Here is a 22,432-nt window from a genome sequence, read left to right as displayed (position 1 = left end):
ATTAAAGAAAATGTAGATGGTGGTAGGACTGTAGTAAGTGGCTAACTCGAAAGCCTGCGTCTCCTTTCCATGTAGATGACCATGTCCAAACAAGCACCTCACTACACAGCATGCAAAGGGTGGTGCAAAAATAGTTTATTACGATATAGTTTATGTAAAGTTAAGTAATTATATTTACAAAATAAAAATTATCAGCTACATCCATGGGAACCTAGCATGTCACACAAGATTTGTAAGGAATAAATATTGTGACCAAAGTGATGCTTCTATTACAGTGAATAGCGGCTTTTTTTTTTTTAAAGCACTGAAATAAAAGCAAAGGGGGGTGGGGGGTGGGAGAGAGAAAAGATTCCACTCATACTCAGTATCACAGGGGCCTCAAAAGGCGTGTGCATTCACCTTTGCAAGAGGAAATGGATCAGGTCTGACATCACTCCATTGCTGGGTGAGGTGTGTGGAACCCTCCCCTTATGCACACCATTCAGACCTGCAGCCTGATGGAACACAGCTGCCACTTCTCCCTGGTCACCACCCTTGTTTTGTGCTAGTTCTGAGGCGGATGCACAAGTCTCTCACCACCACAGTAGCAACCCAGGAAGTAAGTTACACAATCTTCTAGGTTTGATCTGCTGCCATTAACACCATGCAGTCAGGTTGCAGGTTGGACAGGTGGCTCTCTCTGTCTTGCATCATCACAGGAACTGGAGATGTTGTGGTTGACTCTTGGGTGTTCACCATAAACCACAACTAATCATGATTTCTATTTCCATCTCCACCAGGGACTGAAGCTCTTGCAACTCAGCTGGTAGTGGAGGGTGTGTGCATTTCAGTCTCCCTGGACTGGGGCTGCTGATTGAAGGCATGCACAGGACAGAGCTAAGGCAGTCCCTCAATTCTGATGGGGTTGGTGGTGTGAAGTGAGGGTGTCTATTGCCACTTCACAGAGTTATCATTCAAATACATAGTTTCCCTCTGTTGCCCCCCACCCTCAAAGTTTAAAATCTCAAGTCAACCCAAAACTGCAGGTCCCAAAAGGGTGAATGTGTATCAAAGACTAAATCGTCATCTATTTGCTACAAGTCAAAGTCTTCAGTATTTTACAACATACTTTGCTCTCTAGATTAGAGCAAAGAGTCAGTGTTCCTGCCCCATCCAGCACACGTTCATGTGTAGGGTAGACAGGAAGGGTGATGAAAGAATTGCTTGTGATTGCACTAAACTAAGGTCAGTGGCCAGGAGGGTTAGTGCTGTTGGTACCAATTCAAAGGCTAGTCAGGTTTCTGCTAATGCCTGCTGCCCCCTCATTCTCCTCTAGTAGTCTCTTAAAGTGCAGGCTGCGGCAAGTTAAACCACTAGAGCTGACAGCTTTGTTTTCAGCCCTCGTGTCTCTTCAGTGTCCTTCCCCAGTCACACAACAATATTTCTGCAGCCACTTTTAAGAAATGCTCTGTATTACAGTGGTAGGGATCACATCATAAGTGCAACTCAGTAGTAACTACGATGTATTGAAAGTTATATTTTAAACAGTTACTTACATATCATTGTAAGTTACAGTAAACTTCCATGCTGTTGTACAATATGTAACTGCACAGCTAGGAGATCGTTCCCTTGTAAATTCCATGTAGCCTTACAGAGTAGTTTCAATGCTGATGCATAAGTGAGTTAGACAATTATACACTAGGATCCTGGAACCTTAGTTCACTCACTGCAACAGTCCTAAGTTATCGTGCAAGGATATCTGTGTATGCTCTAGTCACACAGTAGTTACTACTTCTATATATAGATAGCAATTTTGCACATTCACAGGGTGTTAATGCCACTATCAAATACAAGATTACTGAATTCTCAATGGAAAAAAAACAATTTATAGCGCTTTAGGATTAACAGTTCTCAAACAGACTGGACACATTCTTTGGACAGGTATCTTCAAAGCTAAAGGTACAGGTCAGAGAATTTTAAAAGATATTTATAACAGTCATCAAAAAACATTCTAATAAGAGGACACAGGGTAGGTTCAGCATCTTACACTCAAATCTCTTCCAATCCCAAAAGGGACATCTGTATTAGAACAAGATTAAAAAAAAAACCCAAAAAACAGAACTTAGTCACACACACACACACACAAAAACCCCCCGCTAACTTCTGAGTAATAAATATTTACATTGCGTGCTTTGAATACTATACAGGTTTTAAATTATTTTAAAGAGAATAACAAAGCTTTTTTTTTTTAAAAAATGGAAAAAATTACAAAGTAAAGGCAAGCTACACTGAGCGTGCATGTGCTTAAGTGTTCACAACAAACTAAGTACTGTATATGAACCACAAAAATGCAAAGGTCTAGTGGAATTCCAATCAAGTATATAGTCGTTACAAAAGTGACACATTTTACAATGCTTAGGGACTGCTTAAATGCACTCCATTCAACCGGTTACAGAAAAATAGCCTTGTTGTGTTTTGCACATCAGCACAAATTCTGCTTTTGAAGCAAATGGGGAAAAAAAATTGCTCCCTCTCTTAGATGGATATGGGGGCGGGGGGGGAAATCACAGTTAAAAAGGACTTAAATCTAATTGTTTCCAGAAAGAAAAAAAATGGCTGAAAAATTCTCCACAAAAGACAAAACTTTGGAAGCAATTAGAAAGTTTATACGTTTCTACGGCTATTTTGAACTTGGTTTTATTAGACCTCACATTCTCGTACTTTTCATAGTGTAGGACTTTATAAAATGCAGCTGCTTGCAATATATATGTATTCACACACTGTATATACTGTTCCCTTCAGGAGCACTGCAAGCGAGACAGCTACCATGCCAATTTGCCCTGTCGTGTATGGAGGGTGCCTGGAACACAGCCGGAGGAAAAGTGAATTGGAAAATCCTCTGCTGTCTCTCTCTCTCTCTCTCACACATACACACACACAGGAAGATGCAGATGGAATCAGAAAGTGTCTTGGGCAAAGGGGCTGGGTTCTCTTGCTATGCCCCCCACCCTCCTCCTCAGTTCAATCTGAGAAACACGGATTTCTAGCCTCATGGAGAAAGATGAAGCCTGAAGCAGAAGGCAGAACTGGGGTGAACCACAGAACCTTGCACTCAGCTAAGAGGTTTTTTTACCTGTGGTAGATCTCTGTGTTTACTGGGGGTGGAGTAGAGGTGAACACACTGCCTAATACTTTGACGACGGCTCCTCCCAGCTCAGGTAGGTGCCCATCAAAACGGCAATGAGGCCTCTGCCAGCACATCAGAGAGAACAGAAGAGCATGCTTGCGCCTCAGCTTTTTTGTTCTTGACCTCTGGAAGTCTCAGTTATTGCAATGTTTATTCCAGTTGGGAGCGCGGCAGTCTGATGGGATGGAGAAGCTGCACAGATGGGCACAGAGCCAGCTGCTCTTCTGCCCCCTTGAACAACTGACTTTAGAGCGCATACCTTGTGCACAGCAGAAAAACATTAAAAACAAAGCTTCAGTCCCTCTTTGGAGATGTGTCTGCTTCAGAACGCACCTGCTCTTACAAGGGACAGTATATAACAAATGTTTGTACAAGACCCTTTGTTTAGGTGTTAAATAATATTTTAGAACAAGTTCAGCAAAACAAACACTTATTTGGCCTGTTAGAGGTTCTTAGAAGCTTTAAAAATATACACCAAAGGGTGGTCCCAATCACCCCTCCATGCACGGTGTTTATGTCCTCCCCAGAAGAGCTCATTTCTTGTAACACTGGATTTTTGTTTTGGCTACAGCTGGTATCTGTGGCTCCATTTCATCCCAGTGAAACTGCATGTCTAGTTAGCTTTTAAGGGCAGTATGTAGGTCCAGAAAAGTGGGCCAAGATGCATCATTCGAAGATCCCCTGTCGCAAACCTTCACTGACAGATCCGTTCCCACAAGTTCAGATTCTGCTGATCCATTAGTCCTGGCACACCTTGAAGCAAATCCTTTTAAGCTGATCCACTGACCCAGGAAGATGGAGGTCACAGGATGACGAGTTTGCAGTAAGGTAGGAAATAAAGATATACCAGCCTTAAAGAAAAAATACCAGCTAGCTTGAACAAACATCTTGCCTAAGTCTGTTACTGGCAGTGTCTCATCCATCATAGTCAGGTCCCAGGACTTTCATAGGACTATGCACATCTCCTCAAGAGAAGAAATTGACATGGGCTATTCAAAGCTTCCCTAATTACAGTCTTTCGCTTGGGGTATGTGCACATGAGAAAGGATAATGGGCTAAGAAACCCATCAAATAAAAGATTCTCTTCCTCTAAGCAGTTTTCTTCTCTGCCTCAGTCCTTGGGACCCTGTACAGGATAATTATGGGACTAGAGCACAAGCAGAAAGCTGTTCAGACCAACCCACTGGATCTACCATTTCTTCAATACCACCTCTTATTATGTGGCTTGCTATTCCACTGCTTTACACGCTTCTCTCCCTGCTCTCCTTTTATACTAGCTACTATCTAAGTGCTTCCACTTTGAAAACATACCACAGTGCCTTTCCCCATGTCCTCACCCATGTACACCATCTGGGTCAAAAGATGGAAAAGACAGGTCCCACCTCAACCACAGTTTTCCCTCTCCACCTCCGCCATATGCATGGCCAAAAACACCACCAAGCTGTCCATCAGCATGCTGCAACCCTTCCTCCAAGCCAGCTCCCGCACAGCATCATCCTAAGGATATCTACATCTTTGTGGTTACACTTCCTCCTCTACCATTATGAAATCAGGATCTGGATAGATGCAGAGGTAAAAAAAAAAAAAAAAAAAAATCCCAAAAACTCACTGAGAGTTCCTGGTCCAAGCAGAGAGAGACTGAGCCTCAAGAGAAGAGTGGCTGGATTGGGGAAGTGCACAGCAGAAAAAAGGTGGCTTCAACCCCCTGGGAGCATCACTCTCGGGATCTCTTTGAGGCTCAGTGCAATGAAACTGTACCACAAAGGGCATCAGGCCATAGGTATCTACAGCACCATCCTGTAGCCTCCATCTCCCTGGCATACAACTCGAAATGGAGAAAAGGCGTGTGACCTTCACTTCTCACCCTTAAAGTAACTGATCATAACCCAAAGAAGCGAACAAAGCAGCAGCAATTAGCTCGTTGGGTAGCAAGAAGCTCGGAGCCCAGATGGCCGAAGGGAGAGGGAGGGAGAGAGAGAGAGAGAAGTGGCTTTTCCAACAGGAGAACAGAACACACCTTGCTCAGATGATTTAGGAGTAAGAAGCCCTCACCAGACTCCAAGGGAGCACAGGCTGGGGTGTGTCCTCCTTGGAAATGTCACATTCAAGTGGACTCTTGTGAGGTGAGGGAGGAGAAATCCCAACGCTGAAGGACTTCATGCTACCCATGCCTGTGTCCCATAGGCTCCACCATCTGAACGGAGAATTCAGGGTTGGAAAGCTAGCAGAGGACAGACACCCTCCACCCCCAACCAGGCGGGGATGGAGCATAAGAACAAAGGGATGTTCTCTTCTGGTGGTTGCTGATGTGAGAAGACCAGGAAAGGTCAAGGACGGAGCAAGCTGGGTCTGCATGTGGAAGGCCCCATGGTATAGGGAACACAGTAGGTGAGCAACCCCTCCCCTGGCAGTATCTAGAGCCAGATGCAACCTGTGTCACAGCACCAACATCCCCACTGGCCTGCGAGACATGTCCCCTCAGAGCTTGTGGGGCTCCAGAGTTCAGCCCAAAGACCACATTGCCCTTGGCTGCTTGTAGCTCCCACTGAAGTCATCCCTTCCCCAGCTCCATCGGAGTTTGGCCCTCAAGTGTTCATCCTGGGCCTGGTTTTGATCTCATGGTGGTGAGAATGAGGAACCACATTGAAGCCAATGGAGCTACAGGGATAAGCGGAAGCTGAATCAGGCAGAGAGCTTTGACATCTTCCAAGAACAGAATGAGCAGAATCTACCAGTAACATGCTCAGGCCCTGCAGAGTGGGTCAGAATTTGGGGCAGGGAGGGAATGCTTCCTCTGACTAAACAGCGTCCCCTCTGGCTGATTAAAGAACACTGAGGGAGGGAGTCACATTTAGGCCTCCTCGGCTGGAAGGCAGACCACCGCCATGGCCACTGGAGGTTGGGGGGACCCATTACTTAGCATCACCAATACAGTCACTAGTGTGAGGGGTTTCAGCAATGCGGCTCTGGGTGAAATTTGAGGGCAGGCTTGGGGTGGTGATGGGACTTATTTAAACAGCCCCCAGCCACCAACTAAGCTGAGAACTCAATGTGCTTTTTGGGTATCTGTGGGGGACACAAGCAGCTCCTCTCACCAGGAAGGCAGAGCTAAGAGGCCTGCCGAGAATCACCAAGTCCCAAGCTGGCGGCAGCCATTTTGGCAAGGCGGGAGATCCTTGGGGACCGAGGCAACATGGGTGGCCGACGGGAGAGACCAGAAATGAGTTTCAAACCTGCTTTAGCCAGTGGTTCCAGTCACAAAGGAAAGTCAGGTGGATTGTCCAACCATTGCAAAGCAGGCTAGAAACTCCCCCATTGGCCTGGCATGCTACCAGGGTCAGGCATGGCCGCCACTCTGCACAAGCCTTCCAGACTACACTGAGCATTCCTGGGGCAAAGGGCATCAGAGTGCTGGGCAGCGCTCATGAGGGGCACTACCCCTTAACCAAGCTGGCCAAACAAGCACAGCTAGCGAGGAGCCATGTTTAGACACAATTTGAGAGAGGCAGTAGCCTGGCTCCCTACAGAGTCAAGGGCACAGTCCAATGTGATTTAGGCCTGTCCACACTAGATAGCCAAGCTCAGTTAGAAACTGCTCGTGTTGGAACAGGCCCTAGTCTCAGAGTTGAGGCAGGAGTTGTCTTGTCAATCAGTGATGCAGGGTACAGAAGCAAGGAGGCGTACAGGGGAGAAAGTATGTGCTTGCTGTTGCTAGCATGGCCGTAGCCACTGCGGAGATGAGCGAGGACCTACAGGACGAGAGATACTCTCTCCCCCCGCCTTTGCCAAGCTACACTGGTTTAATGCTGCACCTCCACTGCTGGGTTCCCGCAATTCCCTCACTCACTTTTACTTCACTCCAGTGGTCTCATGCTGTGCAGTGTTGCTAAATGGACTTTTAAGAGTGATCCTCATTCAGGAGCTGGGAGCAGGCAGGAAGCTGTCCTGGGAAGCTGCAATATGGGTGGTCTGGAGAACAGGCGAGTTCTGAGACTCGTACTTTGGAGAAGAGCTTTGAAAAGTAAAATGTAGCCATAGATAAAAGTATTAAAACCGGAGCTGTTGGCTGGTGAGAGGGGCTGAAATCAAGGAGCTGCCTTTGGACTGAGCTGTGTGTGTTCGCAGCCAGCGCGGGCTCTGTCTTCCCCCCTCAGAACGGGGCAGGGAAGCTCTCACACCCACTGGTTGATGGGAAGAAGGGGAGAGTGGCTGGAGGGGGCTGGCTGTAGCTGGGATGGATTTGGGTAGACAGGCCCTGCAGCTCGGTCCCTGGAAGCACATTACTCAGGGCACGGGCATGATAGGAAGAGAGGAGATGGGCCTTCGGGGCAGGTTTTGTTGAAATCTGCGTTTAACGAACATCTGTAACGCTCCGGCTGTAACAGCCTGAAAACAAGCCAAGGCCGAGGCCTGCTGGGGCTGTGGGTTGGGAGAACGGAGCCCAAACCCTGGCCACCCTCCCAGCAGACTCCCCTCATTTTTCTCCGGCAGCTGGCGGGCTGTTGGTGCTGTGACCCAAGCACACACCTGACGGATGGGGCCGCTTCCGACACAAACGGACCTGCCTTTCCTGACGTTTTGACCACAGGCTTTTCCCCGAAGGTGCAAGGAACGCAAGCTCAGAGGACAGGCTCACGGTGTGTGACTGAGCACCGGGGTCACTCAAACAGCTGTAGCGCTGGGTCTGGCCTATGCCAGCCAGGCCATTCTAAACCAAAGCAGTCGGTATGACAGAGCTAGCTTATCGATAGGCTGCTGAGCCTTAATACTGACACTTAGTGTAATGGTTTACAGTGAAGGAAGGAGCCAAAGGGGGCAGAACTCCATCCCCTCCTCTCCCTCGCAGAGTCTCTGAAGCATCTCGCGATGCGGGGAAAGGAGCTGTGGAGTCAAGGTGCCAGGGGCGGGAAGAACCGCCAGCCGCACTCAGTCCGATCGGGAGCATCGAGACGAACAACAGCACAGAGGATCATAAGGAACTAGGAACACGCGGTGCTCGTGCCGTGCGATCGCAAGCTGGGAGGTGTTCAAGCTGAAGGGGGAGAACTAGTCTTTCTTCAAGTCCCTGGATTCAAAGAGCTTCAAGCGTTCTTGCACGGTCAGGCCTTCCTTCAGACTCTGGGAGAGACAAGAGAGGGACAGCGTCACAACACTGAAGGAGGCGGCGGCGACAGCAGCCAACAGGAGGATGGGGCAGATGCTCAGGCAAAGGGAATGCGGGTAGGAGAGCAAACGCCCCCCCTGAAGGAGAGATTAGTGGAACATGCTGGAGAGAACAGACTATTATGGAATGTTATTATTGGTGAATCACACCTAGAGCGCGCGATTGGAAATTAACCAGGTGACAAACTTCAGAACAAATGACATGCGTCTGACGAAGTGGGTATTCACCCACGAAAGCTTATGCTCCAACACATCTGTTAGTCTTTAAGGTGCCACAGGACTCTGTTGCTAGACACATGAGAGACACACAAGATCGCAAGCGTGATTAGCTTGACTCTGACAACGATCCCTGCAGCTTGCAGTATACAGAGCACCAGGGCAGCTATAGCAACAGGCCCGTGGCTTTCCGAAGGGCCAAAGCAGCACACCTTGGTTCTGCTGACAGCAATTGCTACGGCGGGCTCAGAGGAACCAGCACACTGGTTCTCCTACGGGGCTCATTAAAAGCCCATTTTGGGTGGTCGTGGCTCCAAACATGTCGCAAGCTTTGTCCACGCAGCCCTGAGTGACAATCTCACTCCACCCTCAGTTAACCTAGGCTGGGGACCTTTTTCAAGCACACACTGCCAGTTAAGCCCCTGCGCTGGACTGTGGATCTCATGACGTGTTTCCTATAGTTGGTCCTAGCTGGGGACCAAACTCATGACCCGATCCAGATTTTAAACCCATGTCTTCAGAAGTGAAAGCAACTTCCATCCATCTAGCTCTCAGCACTGCCATTTGGGAGTCAGGCCTCTCCCGCCCACATGGAATCTGGGGAGGAGGACACAAGTGGCTGCAGGATTTATTGCTAATCCCCACCTCCCAGTTGTGTGGTGAAATCCCCATGCTTAGTGCATTTGGGACCGAGCAGATCTGAGCACAGACACTAGGTCAAGGCGATAGGTGCACTCTGCGGTGCCAATGGGGGCGAGGGGGGCTAATGGATACTCCGCCCCAGCAGACCGCTTTCCCCAGATCAAGCATGCAATGGCTGTGCACTGCATAGGTGCAGAAGATAAAATCTGCTGCCATCCCAGGGGGGCGACTGCTTTCCCTGCTCTGAAACAGGATGTGCCCAGCTGATCAAAAACAGGCAGCCAGTCGGCCGACGTGTTTGGCAATTTGCAGACAGCAGAGTCAGCTGTGAGGCAGTTCACTCTACGTCCTCTGCACAATCACATCAGCGTCTGATACTTGCTCTACAAATCAACACAGGGCAGCTCTGCAAGACTCAGAGCTTTATACACAGACCCTGTCAGGCAGCTGGCTGCAATGTTCCCATTTTCTTTTAAGTCCCTTGGTTGCCGTATCAGAAGACTAAAGGCACAGTCTTAAGTCACATAGGCCCCAAAGCCAAGTTTTTGGTTAACAAGCGGCTATTGGGGGAGGTTGAGGTTGCAAAGCCCAGTGGGAATAGGATGGCAGCGATACTGTGAAGACACTGTGGTGACCATTGCATTTCTGCTGGTTTCACAGCTCAGGCTGAGAGAAACATAACTCCGTTATCAATGGAGAGCAGGAATTGGGATTTTGACACCAGTTTAAATAGTATTCTTGCTCTCTTTTTAGCTGACAGAAGAGAAACATTCAAAATTCAGGTTTCAGAGTAGCAGCCGTGTTAGTCTGTATCCGCAAAAAGAACAGGAGTACTTGTGGCACCTTAGAGACTAACGGAATTATTTAAATAAATTCGTTAGTCTCTAAGGTGCCACAAGTACTCCTGTTCTTTATTCAAAATTCAGGACGGTCTCTACCTGACTATCAGAAAGTAGGTCAAATATTGAGCCTATTCAAATTAACAGCGTCCCTTTTAAATTCCAACCTGAACCTTTGAATTCTCTCATCTCTTTATAGATCAAGACACCGGAATGCATGAGACTACACTGCCAAGCGTAGAAAGCCAAGCAAACCCCTCCCTCAGTAAGGGAGTCTCTGAGATCACTTAGTGCAGAGTTCAGTTTGTAATAAAGACACCCTCATTCAAAATTTCCACCAACCCACAGAATTCCTTGATCAGCCTTTTCAAACCCTCTCCCCTTAACCCATTGGAAACCAATCCCGTTTCCTCCCAGGGAGTATCCCACTCTCGGAGCCCTTGCCACTTTCTGTTGCTGCTGGTTACCCAAGACATGCTAATTGGAACGGCCCCCTTTCTCATCAGCTGCCTCCTCCTCCCAAATGATCTTGGAAGCCACAAGGCAGCGTCTGTGCTAGGACAGTTGTTAATGAGGTAATGAACTGTAGTATCACAACCACTGGGTAGCTGGAGCATTGCTGGACAGCAGGAGGAAGAGGATGCTCCGCCAGGAGGAAACTCCTGTGCTCAGGTACAGATCATCTAAGGAAGCAGCAACGACGGGCATCGTAAACACAGGGCAGTGCTGTCTGTGCTGCCACCCCGGTGGGAGATTCGGGGTAGCTCCACTGGCCTCCTCCTTTCCATCACTTCTAGCTGCTCTTCAGAGGTAAGGGAGAGTTCCTAGACTTCGCCCAGCCCAACACTAATGAAACCGAGGTTCCCTTCTTCCTGCAAGGACTGCATGTCGAAGTGAGTTTAGTGTGAGGCATGCACAGTCATTAAGCATGCACACTCGGTGTCCCACCCCCCCGACACAGCATGCCCAAGAGGTGCACACACCCTCCCAGTGACGGACCTCTGTGCCGGGGAGAGTGGGTGGGTGAGAAAGTCAAATTCCCCAGGGAAGAGCAAAACTGGTTGATTTCATTTTAGGATAATCTGCTCCCCCGCCCCGAAGATCAATTTCAAATCAGTAATTAAGAGAAGGTTCTCGTTTGCCATGGAGGAGTGAGCAGGGCATGCAAAGTGGGCCGCCCCCTCGGGGAGCTGCATTGTTTGGTGGGTGCTGGTTTGGTTACCTACGTGACAGGGAACCTGGACTCTTGTTCATTTCAGTTATCCCATGAGACCTGCTCAATAACGGACTGTCAGAGGAAAAAGCAAAATAAAGAAGAAAAAAACAGAAACAGAAAACAAGAAGCACATAAATCCTAATTGCATCGATGGTTCCCCAGCCCCAGCCCCTCCTCCTCCCCCTTAGCGGGACAAGGGGACAGAGTGCCCATCGGCACCGTCCACACTGCCCTCTGCCTCCCTCCCCCAAGCACACCAAATAAACACGGACACAGACACAGAGGGGATGACAAAATAAGCAAACTGAGGGGAAGGGAAACTGGTCATCAGACCCTCAAGAGCCAGTTTGCAAACCAGCACCTCAGCTACACCTTTCAATATGCACAGGCACTCCCTGCACTTATGAGAGGGGGATCTGTGCACACAAACCGGGCCTAGCGAGCACAAGCACAGGGTTTTGCATGTGCAAGCCTGAATGGTGTACACACTGGGGGCACCTGTGCATTTGGTTCTAGCAGCTTAGTCACCACCGCAGGTGGAAATGGCAGCCTTGGAGAGCTTGGGCGGTGAGTTGGGAGAAGATGGAGCTAGAATGCTTGGCCTGGCTTCTCACTCCGTCAACAGTGGCTCAGTATCACAGGTGAGAGGGGAGGCAGGCCTGATCTATGCTGGGAGAGATCTTCTGTGTGATTGCCCCGTACACTCAGCCTAGGTTGGTTGGAGAAGTTCTCTTTTGCCTACATGGAGAGGATTAATGCCCTGAAGGGTGGAATCCCGACAGCTGGCAGGCCAAACCCTGGGGACATGTGACTGCAATAACTGGATTTGGGATATGCAACAAGTACAGCACGGCCAGGCTTTAAAGCACTGAGAACCATTGGGCCACCAGCCCCAATCTCCCCAGGTAAAAGCAAATGTTAGGTAAGAACTATCCCCGTTCCATGTACAGATCAAAGAGGCTGCAGTGAATTACACTGTATTATCTCCAAGGTACCCATCACGACGGTATCTAGGCGCACTTACACCAGTTACTTCACCGCCAAACCTCACCACAAAAATGGAGAGTAAGTGCCAGAGGGGATCCTCCTGGGAAATGCCTGAGAATCAGGGCCACCTCCCTGTTTTTTCCGATAGCAACTCCAGTAGCTATGCATGTCAGTGTCACACTGAGATTTCAGCAGCACAGGGCCCCCGGACGAGGCAAGGGGACCAGCTCTGCAAAGAGACACTCAGTGCAACAAGTCTCCGCAGAGCACTGCAGGCTGGGAACTTGCTGCTTTATTCCACTGCATCACAGCAGAGTGGGGGAAACCCCCACTGACTGAACAGGAATAAGGGGGGAGAAGAGCATGGCTCCATCCCATAATACTCTGGGTAACTCAATTAACCCCCTCATGACCACTCTCCTGCAACTGTGAGTGGGAGGGGGAGGAGGCTGACTTGCCACTACACCTGTGTAACTGCTCTTCCAACGACCTGGCCGGTACGAGGGTACACACTGATGCAAACACAAAGACCCGCAGTAAGGACGGGAAAATCCTCCTGCCTCATCCCCCTACCAATCAGCCTCAGTTTTCTCTGTTCCTTGGGCAGTCTCCCCAGAAACCCCAACTAGAGAGCTGTGTGGGGCATTCACATCACCTGGGCAGAGAGAAACACACTCACCTTTGACCTGATATTCCTTAGTTGCCGGCTAACACTGGATCTGTCTTTCTTCAAGAAGTCAGGGTTGCTTTTTGATTTCATGATATCTGGGGAGAGCAAAGGGCGCAGCGTGAGCTGCTGAGTCCTGACTGTCACACGGGAGAGCAGAGGCTGGGGACACGTCGGCCAACAGCAGGGCAATGCTGCCGTGGAGCGGTGCATGCTCAGTCTGGGCAAAGCTTCCCAGGAGGTGACTCAGAAGAGGGCAGCCACGGCCCTACAGAGCCACAGGGACAGCACAAGCGACGCATGGCCTCTCACTCAGTTACTGCATGAGGCAAGAGGCCCCAGGATGCAAAGTGACATCCCTGGGTGACTGGGGCATGGGTGGATTCCAAAGACCCAGTGGAAGCTTCCATCCCTAAACTGGACGGAGGAAGCGCCACTAAGGGTGAGAGGGGAGTTCAGGCTCCAGGGACGTTCAATCCTTGGTCTCTGCAAGAGGATGGGGGACAGGGACAATATGGAACAGGAAAGAGGTTGCAATGAGGACACTTGCCTGTTATTAAGGAACTAGACGGAGATCCTGCTCCCCCCAACTCTGACAGGCCACCCAACAGCTAACTTCTAATCACTACCAACCTGGGCCACATTCCACCAGACCACCTGGAGGTGAACAGCTCCCAACCTCATGAACAATCTCCTGAGCCAGGCAGCCCACGCACAACCTGAGCCGTCTTCCTCCCTGGTGTTACTCCAGTAAATTAAGTGGTGCGACAGGAGGGAGGAATACAGCCCCGTTTGTTTGAATCTCCCAGCATTCACCATGGATATACTGGAGCTCCTGCAGGACCCTACCATGCCTTGCTCTTGGCCCTCTAGGCTCCATCATACTAGAGCTGGTACCACCTGCTGCATGTGTTGGGGCAGGAAACAAGGGTGCTCAGCACAGCAGAGGGACTGACCGTATCCCGACACAGTGGTATTCTCGGGGGATTTCTCGCCCAGCGCTTCTGTGGCTGCCTTCAGCTGCTCTTTCAACCTGCTGATGTCGCAGTCTGCCTTGGCCTTCACGATGCTCAGCTCCGTGTAGATGTCTTTGTACTTGTCACTGGCGTATTTCTTATCCTGGGAAAGGACCAAGGAAAACCCGCAGGGTTGTCACAGAGTGAGACGGGGACACAGAACCAGAAAGTTTGTGTGCTTACTAGAGGGTGATGTGGCAAACCCCAGCAACACTGGAAACAGCATTCTGGGACAGATCCAGGAACTCCCAGCACTTCCACAGAGAGCTTCTTGGGGACAGCATGGGCAGAACTCAGATCATCCTGCTAAAAGCACACTTACTGCCAATCCACGTGTGCTAAAGGAGAGTTCCCTTTGGCTAACAGCTCTATAGAATCTAGGAGACACAGCTGGGCAGTTCAGATTCCATCCAGTACAGAGCAGTGCTACACACGCACATCAGCTAGTTTGTTACAGAATTTATTGTTTGTGGCTTTCTGTTTAAATCAGGAAAACGGCATGGAATTAAGATGCTGAGAACCTGCCTTGGCAAATTAACCACCCAGAGCAATTGTGATCGGCCCATTCGCAGGGTCTGTGTGTTTGACAAAAACATTTAAGGTAACATCTTTCCAGGAAGAGACCAAAGCGAATCCTGGTTTGATGCTACCAGATGCTTCATTTGCAGCACAAAGACGATAACCCACAACCAGTAAGTGGCTGTGTTAATTAAGGCAGATCAGTGTTTAAATGCTGATTCGACTCTTAAAATAACTTAGTTAACCCCCCTGAAAATGAGCAAACCCGTACAGGACAGAGGGCTCCCTATGTGCGCGTTCAGAGATGGCCCTGCCCCAGGCATTACCCGCAGTGCCGTCTGCAACTCATCCTTGAGGGAGCTGATCTCCTGCTTCAGGTACTGGATTTCTGATTCCTTGACCCGCAATAGGACCTGTGGGGAAAAAGGGACCAGGCATTTTCACTCAGTAACATGGACATGGACACGGACACAGGACACAGCAAGACACAGCTTCAGGTGTAATGAGGAGCCCATTGGGCCTGGCCAGCTAATAACTGAGGGAGTAGGTCATAAGTAACACTCAGCATGGCTCTGTCAAGGACACATTGTGTCAAACCAACCTAGTAGCTTTCTTTGACAGCGTAACAAGCCTTGTGGATGGGGGGAAGCGGTAGATGTGGTATATCTTTACTTTAGTAAGGTTTTTGATACTGTCTCGCATGACCTTCTCATAAACAAACTAGGGAAATACAACCTAGATGGAGCTACTATAAGGGGGGTGCAAAACTGGTTGGAAAACTGTTCCCAAAGAGTAGTGATCAGTGGTTCATAGACAAGCTGAAAGGGCATAACGAGTGGAGTCCTGTGGGGGATCAGTTCTGCGTCCAGTTCTATTCAATATCTTCATCAATGATTTAGATAATGGCATAGAGAGTACACTTATAAAGTTTGTGGATGATACCAAGTTTGTGGAGGAGTTGCAAGTGCTTTGGAGGATAGGATTAACCTTCAAAATGTTCTGGACAAACTGGAGAAATGATCTGAAGAAAATAGGATGAAATTCAATAAGAACAGATGCAAAGTACTCCACTTAGGAAGGAACAATCAGTTGCACACATACAAAATGGGAAATGACTGTCTAGGAAGGAGTACTGCGGAAAGGATCTGGGGGTCATAGTGGACCATAAGCTAAATATGAGTCAACAGTGTAATGCTGTTGCAAAAAAAGCAAACATCACTCTGGGATGTATTAGCAGGAGTGTTGTAAGCAAAACACAAGTAGTAATTCTTTGGCTCTACTCTGCACTAATTAGGCCTCAGCTGGAGTATTGTGTCCAGTTCTGGGCGCCACATTTCAGGAAAGATATAGACAAACTGGAGAAAGTTCAGAGAAAAGCAACAAAAATGATTAAAGGTCTAGAAAACATGACCTATGAGGAAAGATTGAAAAAATTGGGTTTGTTTCAGTCTGTAGAAAAGAAGACTGAGAGTGAACATATCAGTTGTCAAGTACATAAAAGGTTGTTACAAGGAGGAGGGAGAAAAATTATTCTTAACCTCTGAGGACAGGACAAGAAGCAATGGGCTTAAATTGCAGCAAGGGCGGGTTAAGTTGGACTTTAGGAAGAACTTCCTAACTGTCAGGGTGGTTAAGCACTGGAATAAATTGATTAGAGAGATGTGGAATCTCCATCATTGGAGATTTTTAAGGGCAGGTTAGCAAAACACCCGTTAGGGATGGTCTAGATAATACCTAGTCCTGCCTTGAGTGCTGGGGACTGGACTAGATGACCTCTCGAGGTCCCTTCCAGTCCTACAAGCCTATGGTAGTTCAGACTAGACTGTTCTTTGGGGCGGTTCAAAGATGGTGCCCACTTGTGGAGAGAAAGCTGTGCCCAGGGTTTGCGCTGACAATGAGGTGCACTCGCACATGCTCACATCAACACATTTCACGTGCCTCTATCAAAACCCCAGCCCCAATGCATCATAAGCATTATCCCCACATTAGGGCTGGAAAATAGAGTAGAGGTTAGATGACGTTTCTAAGGCTAGCAGAGGAACCAGAGGAAGAAATGGGATTAGAATCCAGGAGCTCATGAACCAGACGGGGATCAGGGTCTACACTACAGGGTGCTCCTTGCCCATCTACAGCTGGGACCATCTGCAATCCCATTGGTCATCAGAGACCAGCTTCTCTGTGGCTACCTCCCTGTCCTCTCCAGCTGCTAGTAGCAAAGGGGGCAGGACACTTACCTCTAACTCATAGGCATCCTTGCCCTGTGTGAGAGGCGAGCCAGCAGCCTCTCCCCCTCCCTCCCCGGTCCGTAACCGTGTGATCTCCACAGCCAGGCGGTTATTCAGCTCCTGGGAAGAGGGGAGAGAGTCACCGAGTGAGCAGAGGGGATACAGGATTTCCCTAGCCAATGCTGTAGTGGGTTGTTTTGTCTCCAGTTGCCTTGCAAGGCTCCCTCTGTGGGGCTCCCCATGCATTCAGCCCCATCTGAGCTACACAGCATTGCACTGGGGAGACAGCTGGAGGAATGCAGACACCATGCAGGTCCTGGGGGCAGGGCTGGGAGAGCTCCCCTGCCTTTGGGCTGCCATGGTGCTAACATTGCTTTAGGCCAAGACAGCAGAGCAGGCACCGCCAGTGCAGATTAGCTGGCCGGCCTTGCCTCCAACTTCTCTTCCCATAGGAGAAGCCACCCACTGCCCCAGAAAATCCCACTGAAACCTGAGTGGCCAGGCAAGGAGCTCTGGGGCAGCTGGTGCCTCACCTGATTGTGTGCATTGAGCTCCTGATTCTCTCGCTGGCACTGGCGGAGGGCCTGCCTCTCAGCCTCCAGGGCCTGGGCCAAATGAGCGTTCTCCAAGCACTTCTGGGAGTACTGCTCCGAAAGGACTTCCAGTTCCCGCTGGACTGACTGCAGCTCCTCCCTGCAGAGGGGCAAAGCCAAGAGACAGATGGGCTGGGGCCATGTCCACGGCTTTCCACCGATGAAGGGGGCACTTCACAGCCCAAGGTTAGCAGGACATCTGCTTGGGGGGGTGAGGGAGACACTCTGCTTTTGGAAGAATCCCAGGAGGCCAGCTATCCTCCTTTTCTCTTGAAACCCTTGCCCCTGCACCAGAAGGGACCTCTGGCACCTGCAATGGAGGCACTTCAACCTTTCAGGTACTTCCTTTGATCACTTAAAATTTTCTCTTTAAGAGTATGAGTGGGTGGACCGGGCTGAGCACAGATGTGTTATACATGGGCATAAAGCCTAGTAAAGCAGCTCTGTTCTTCCTCTAACTCCCCTACGAACACAGATTTAGTCCTCGTTGAAGGCTAGTGCTTTTGCCTTGTGCAAACAGATTTGATTGAGCAGTAAAAAAGTTCCAGCGGCATGGAAACCACCACCATGCATCTGCACACTACGGTGACGATCACGAAGAGAATGCTGCAGATACAGGTATCTGGAGACTGAAAATTTCAAGATTTCTGGGAGCCTACAACAGGGATGGCAGGGGCTGCAGGTTAGGATTGAGGAGCACTGGCAGAGCGGTGTGGAGGTCCGGGGCAGGGCACAGGTTAGGATGGAGGGGCACTGAGAAAAGCTTCCACATTACCTTCTATAACAACAGGTCTAACTCTATCTGAATGCCTCACTTCCAAGAGGAGTAAAAATCTGTCCTGTGAGTCAAGCTAACGTAGAGCATTAGCAGCACATCGTGGGGGGGGGGGGGGGGGGGGTGTTGCGGCGGAGGGGGAGGGGAGAGATCGTGGGAGAGAGAGAGAGAGAAAAACGTACAAGTACTGCTTCCTGAGGGCCTCAATATCCGAGTTGACACTGCTGATCTGGGAGCGCTGGGTCTTCTCCAGCTCCCTCTCCAGCTCCTCGCGATGGGCGTTCTTCATGGCTTCGATGGCTGCACAGGACAGAAAGAGGATTAATGCTCTGCAGGAGGAGATGCATTTATCACTTGGTCCAAAGGTTCCCCCCCCCCCCCCCCCAAAACGTGAGTCACCTTGGAAAGTCATTTTCCTGCTTCACAATCACTTTATTACGTGGCACTGGCCATAAAGCAGTGAAAGGGCTTCTGCAAATCTTGCTTTTTAATGAAGTTCAACAATTGCCTGATTCACAGTTTATTTCCTGAGTTATGGGACTCCGAATGCACAAGGCCTGGGCTCCGGCATTTTATATTCTCACGGGCACTGAAGAATGAAGTCACTGTGGAATCGGTAATAAATTAGCCCCAGCAATGAGTAATGCCTGCCTCAGATGGAGTGAAAAACTGACTGGGCTACATCATCGCCAAGGAGAGGAACATCAGAACAGGACAAGAGACGGGAGGTGGCTCTCCATCAATTCCCCCTCCCCCGCCCCAACAGCCCTTGCCCCTCACCCAACTGTGCCCCAGAGCCCTTGCACCCTCCCCCAATTACATTCCACGGCCCATGCTCCCTCCACCCACCCTGCTCTCCCACTGTCAGACTGGAGACTAGCCCTTGTGCTCTTCACTGATCATGCAGCACTTTCTGTCCACCCTGCCTTGCGCTGAGTGCTCCATCCCCCCCTCCCCCCCTTTCCTCATGCACACAGCTGAGGGGACCTTCTCCTCCCCTCAATGTCACACAGAACAATGGCGCAAGTGCTCTGCTGGGCCCTTACCCGAGATGGTAGCGGCTGTTTCTTCCGCTAGCAGGCGATCTTTCTCCTCCCGCAGTTTCTCCAGTTCCCGCTGGTGCTGCCTCTGCAGATCCTCAATCTTCTTCTGATGCGTCTCTTCCATGGCCGCAAACCCACGTTCACATGTCGCCTGCAAAATGGAAGAGGAGCTGGAATTTACCTTCTTAACAAGGTCGGGAGTGACGCCATCTCAGGCAAGGTGCCTGCAGTGAACACACACACTGCCCAATAGCCTGAGAGGGGAACACAACGCGGATCAGCCAACAGATGGACACACAGATAATGGATAAGTAAGCGCGTAGTAGGGGCTAGCCCTGCCTTAGCAATGGGGCAGGGACTGGCGAATCTAGGGGGTCTTTCCCATCTCTAACGCTATTAGGCAAGGAATGGCCCAACAGCTAGCCACGGGGGGAAAACTCCATTTTCAAGATTGCTCCAAGGGCCTGATCCAAAGCCCACTGGAGTGAATGGAAAGACTAGCCTGGACTTCAGTGGGGTTGGCATCAGGCCCTAAATGGGGGAAGGAAAATGTATTTAACAAGGATGCATCCCTACCGTCCCTTTGGTAGCTTTCTGTCTTCTACTGCATCTACCTTTCAGGTCCTGCACCATCTCCCCTAGTCTGTGCTGGAGTTCATTCCCTCCTAGCCCCCACCTGGTTCCTCGCACTCCCCTCGGACCCCTTCACCTCCTTTGTGCCATTCATCGCTCTCTGCACTTGGGACAACTTCACACGCCCAGAACAGCAGCCTTCAGCACATCCCCTGAACTCCAGGAATCTTTCCCACGTTCTCCCATCCCAAACATCTGCTGCTCAGCCTGAGTGACAGCCTCTGTACGGGAGTAGCACGTGATGGCAAGCGCAAGGGGGTTCTGCAGGCCAAGATGCAGATGCATTGGCAGGGGGGTGTAGGGGCCCAGGGCTGGAGTACCACTTGGTATGGTGAGGAGCCATTAGCAGGGTCATGTGTGAAGTCCAGGACAATGGCTGCAGGGCCTGTTTGAGCTGCAGTGACAATGTTCTATGTCGGTGGGGAAAGGGATTACTGGCGAGTTTGCATAGGACGTAGCTGCACCATGATGGGCTCTTAACAGATTACCAGTTCCTCACTTTCAAAAGCAATTAAGTTTGCGCTTTCCAGGCTCTTTGCAAACCCCTAATCTCCAATGCAGGCTATAGAAGGAGCATGCAACCACCACTGAAATGCAGCCACCTCTGGGGTGGAATGTAGCTGTTTAACAGCAACACTGTATTCTAGTTTAGGACAGCAGGTGAAGGTGAACAAATACCACATTCAGTTGAAACTATCTGAGGAATTCAGGGTGCTAGAATTAGTTACCAGAGTTGGAATTCGGCTGGGACAATGGGGCCATCTCTTGGGGAAAGTGCTATGGGATTTATAATAATCACCAACAGTGAGGTCTTGAATTTTGGTTCTCCTCTAAATGATGGCACCTCCTGCATCCCAGCACTGGGACCTCGGTTCTGCAGACCTTGACCCACTGCATCACCAGCATTACCCTCTGCAGAACAGAGGTGCTGCTCTTAGGAGCATCAGCCAATTGCTGACCAGGCCTGGGGAGATCCAACAGCACCACAGCCCACATGTTAGGGTGTAGCCCTAGATCCTCCCTGTGCTTGTCCATCACAGAACCAAACAGCCTCTCTCCCGGGTGTGTTTGTTGGGTGGGGAGAGAAGCTGACAGCCCTGATCCTCAGCATCTCTACCCACCAGCTCCCACTAAGCACAGATGGCTGAGTCATGAGTTGCATGGCTTCTGCTTAGATTTTGCTTTATTTCATGAAGGTGCCATATTCCCCGTGCCAGGCCATCAGCTACAGAAGAAAATGTTTTCACCAGTACTTGGCTCCCGTGCAGGAGCCAGCCCTGTTTCCGCTCTCAGTAGGTCACTTTGGAGGCCCACCCTGGCTCAAAGATTTCCCTTCCACTTCAGAAGCCAGCCAGCTCCTCTAACCTGCTCCTCCTGGCACCCCACTTGGAAAGAGAGCTTTGAAAACGAACCAGAAGGGCAAAGCAACTGGGAATTACAGCTTCAGTTCTCCACACAGCAACAAATGCGTTTGCCAGACCCATACTCCAGAAAACCAAGCAGGAGAGATGCCAGGAGCTTCAAAGTGCTTCGCACTCCTGGATCAGATCCTGGGCAGGGCCTATGTGGACAAAGCTTGGTGTTGAGAACTAGAAAACTCGCTAACGAGGTCAGAAACGTGCCTGTATTCAGGGCTGTGTTACAAACCTGACACAGAGCTAAACTAGCCAAATGGTCCCATCATACTTCATGAACCTCTTGGCAAACCGGGCTGGAGTCACAGGTCAGATTCTCCTCCTATTTATGCCAGTTTGAGACAGCTACCCTGACTTCACTGGATTTCTTGATTTTACACCAGTGTGTTTGGTGGGAGCCATGGAAACTTAACTGAAAAGGTTAAGTTGGTGAGTTTGAGGTCAGAATGAACCCAAAGCAGAATTTAAGGGTTGTGAACTGACCTCCCTGAAACTTCTACCCCAAAAATCCAATCCTGCATTGCCAGTTTCTCTCTCTGCTCTATGCTCTCAGCTATACATCCTGGGACATCAAAGTCTGTTTTATTGAATGACAGCACTGACTAGAGGAGGTAAACTTTAACCTGGCTTATCTTCAGTGGCTAACGTTTAATGCCTCCTGTATCAGTACAGCACCTGCTGAGCTTATCCTGTAGCATCAGCACTAGTTATGGGCCTAAATACTCATGTAGGACTTAACCTGTGATTCCAAAGGTGAGAGTGTTACCCACTGGGCCCTACTGGTTCTTATTCTTAAAAGTCCCCTGTTCATCATCTAATGCTATGTGATCAGTGTGAATTCTGGGTCCGGATTTGATTCTTTGGCTTGCTTTTTTACCCAGAGGCATTTTTCATTTTCTCAGCCTTGTTTCTTGCTAATAACCCAGTGCCATAACCTATCTGGACTTGGTTGACTGAGTATCGGGTGAGGTAGCTTTTACTATGCTAGGATCCTTATCTACAGGCATAACGTAGGGAGGAAAAATGGCAAGTGCTTCTTAATAACATTGGTTGGTAGGTACAGTATTTCGTTTATTGTAAATGCATTGCTGTAAATCCAAGAAATTAGTGAGGGTCGTAAAGTTCTCCAGAGTATGCAAAGGAAAGGAGAAAACAAGTATTTTAATGCTATTTTAATGTGTGTATTAAAGAGTTTTGGAAAGTGCCTGGGTTAGCTTCCTAGTAACCGAGATTAATTTTATATTTTTGTTCCTGTCCCCTCAATTCATACAAGTAAGGGAGGGAGGGAAGGCAAGAGGGAGGGAGATCTAGATCTCT

The 22,432-nt window shown here is 49.5% G+C and overlaps 1 protein-coding gene across 7 annotated transcripts in view; it reads right to left on the bottom strand.

The window, feature by feature from the left end:
* Nucleotides 1–118: 118 nt before the first annotated feature.
* Nucleotides 119–22,432, bottom strand: part of MPRIP (myosin phosphatase Rho interacting protein) — a 169,620-nt gene continuing 147,306 nt past the window's right edge. For 4 of the 7 annotated variants that reach the window (XM_054041200.1, XM_054041204.1, XM_054041205.1 and 1 more), the window contains 8 exons: nt 19,071–19,218; nt 18,207–18,324; nt 17,190–17,349; nt 16,666–16,776; nt 14,758–14,844; nt 13,853–14,015; nt 12,909–12,994; nt 119–8,284 (listed from right to left, as the gene is read on the bottom strand). In XM_054041200.1, the coding sequence (XP_053897175.1) occupies nt 8,213–8,284; nt 12,909–12,994; nt 13,853–14,015; nt 14,758–14,844; nt 16,666–16,776; nt 17,190–17,349; nt 18,207–18,324; nt 19,071–19,218 (945 nt within the window). In that variant the 3' untranslated portion in view covers nt 119–8,212. Of the gene's footprint in view, nt 8,285–11,248; nt 11,315–12,908; nt 12,995–13,852; nt 14,016–14,757; nt 14,845–16,665; nt 16,777–17,189; nt 17,350–18,206; nt 18,325–19,070; nt 19,219–22,432 lie in introns of all 7 variants that reach the window. The other 3 variants (XM_054041202.1, XM_054041208.1, XM_054041203.1) reach the window with 2 other exon arrangements.

Source organism: Malaclemys terrapin, chromosome 10 (genome assembly GCF_027887155.1).
Source record: "Malaclemys terrapin pileata isolate rMalTer1 chromosome 10, rMalTer1.hap1, whole genome shotgun sequence".
Lineage (NCBI taxonomy): Eukaryota > Metazoa > Chordata > Testudines > Emydidae > Malaclemys > Malaclemys terrapin.
The sequence above is the reverse complement of the archived record's forward strand: the minus strand, read 5'-3'. Positions and strand labels throughout refer to the sequence as shown.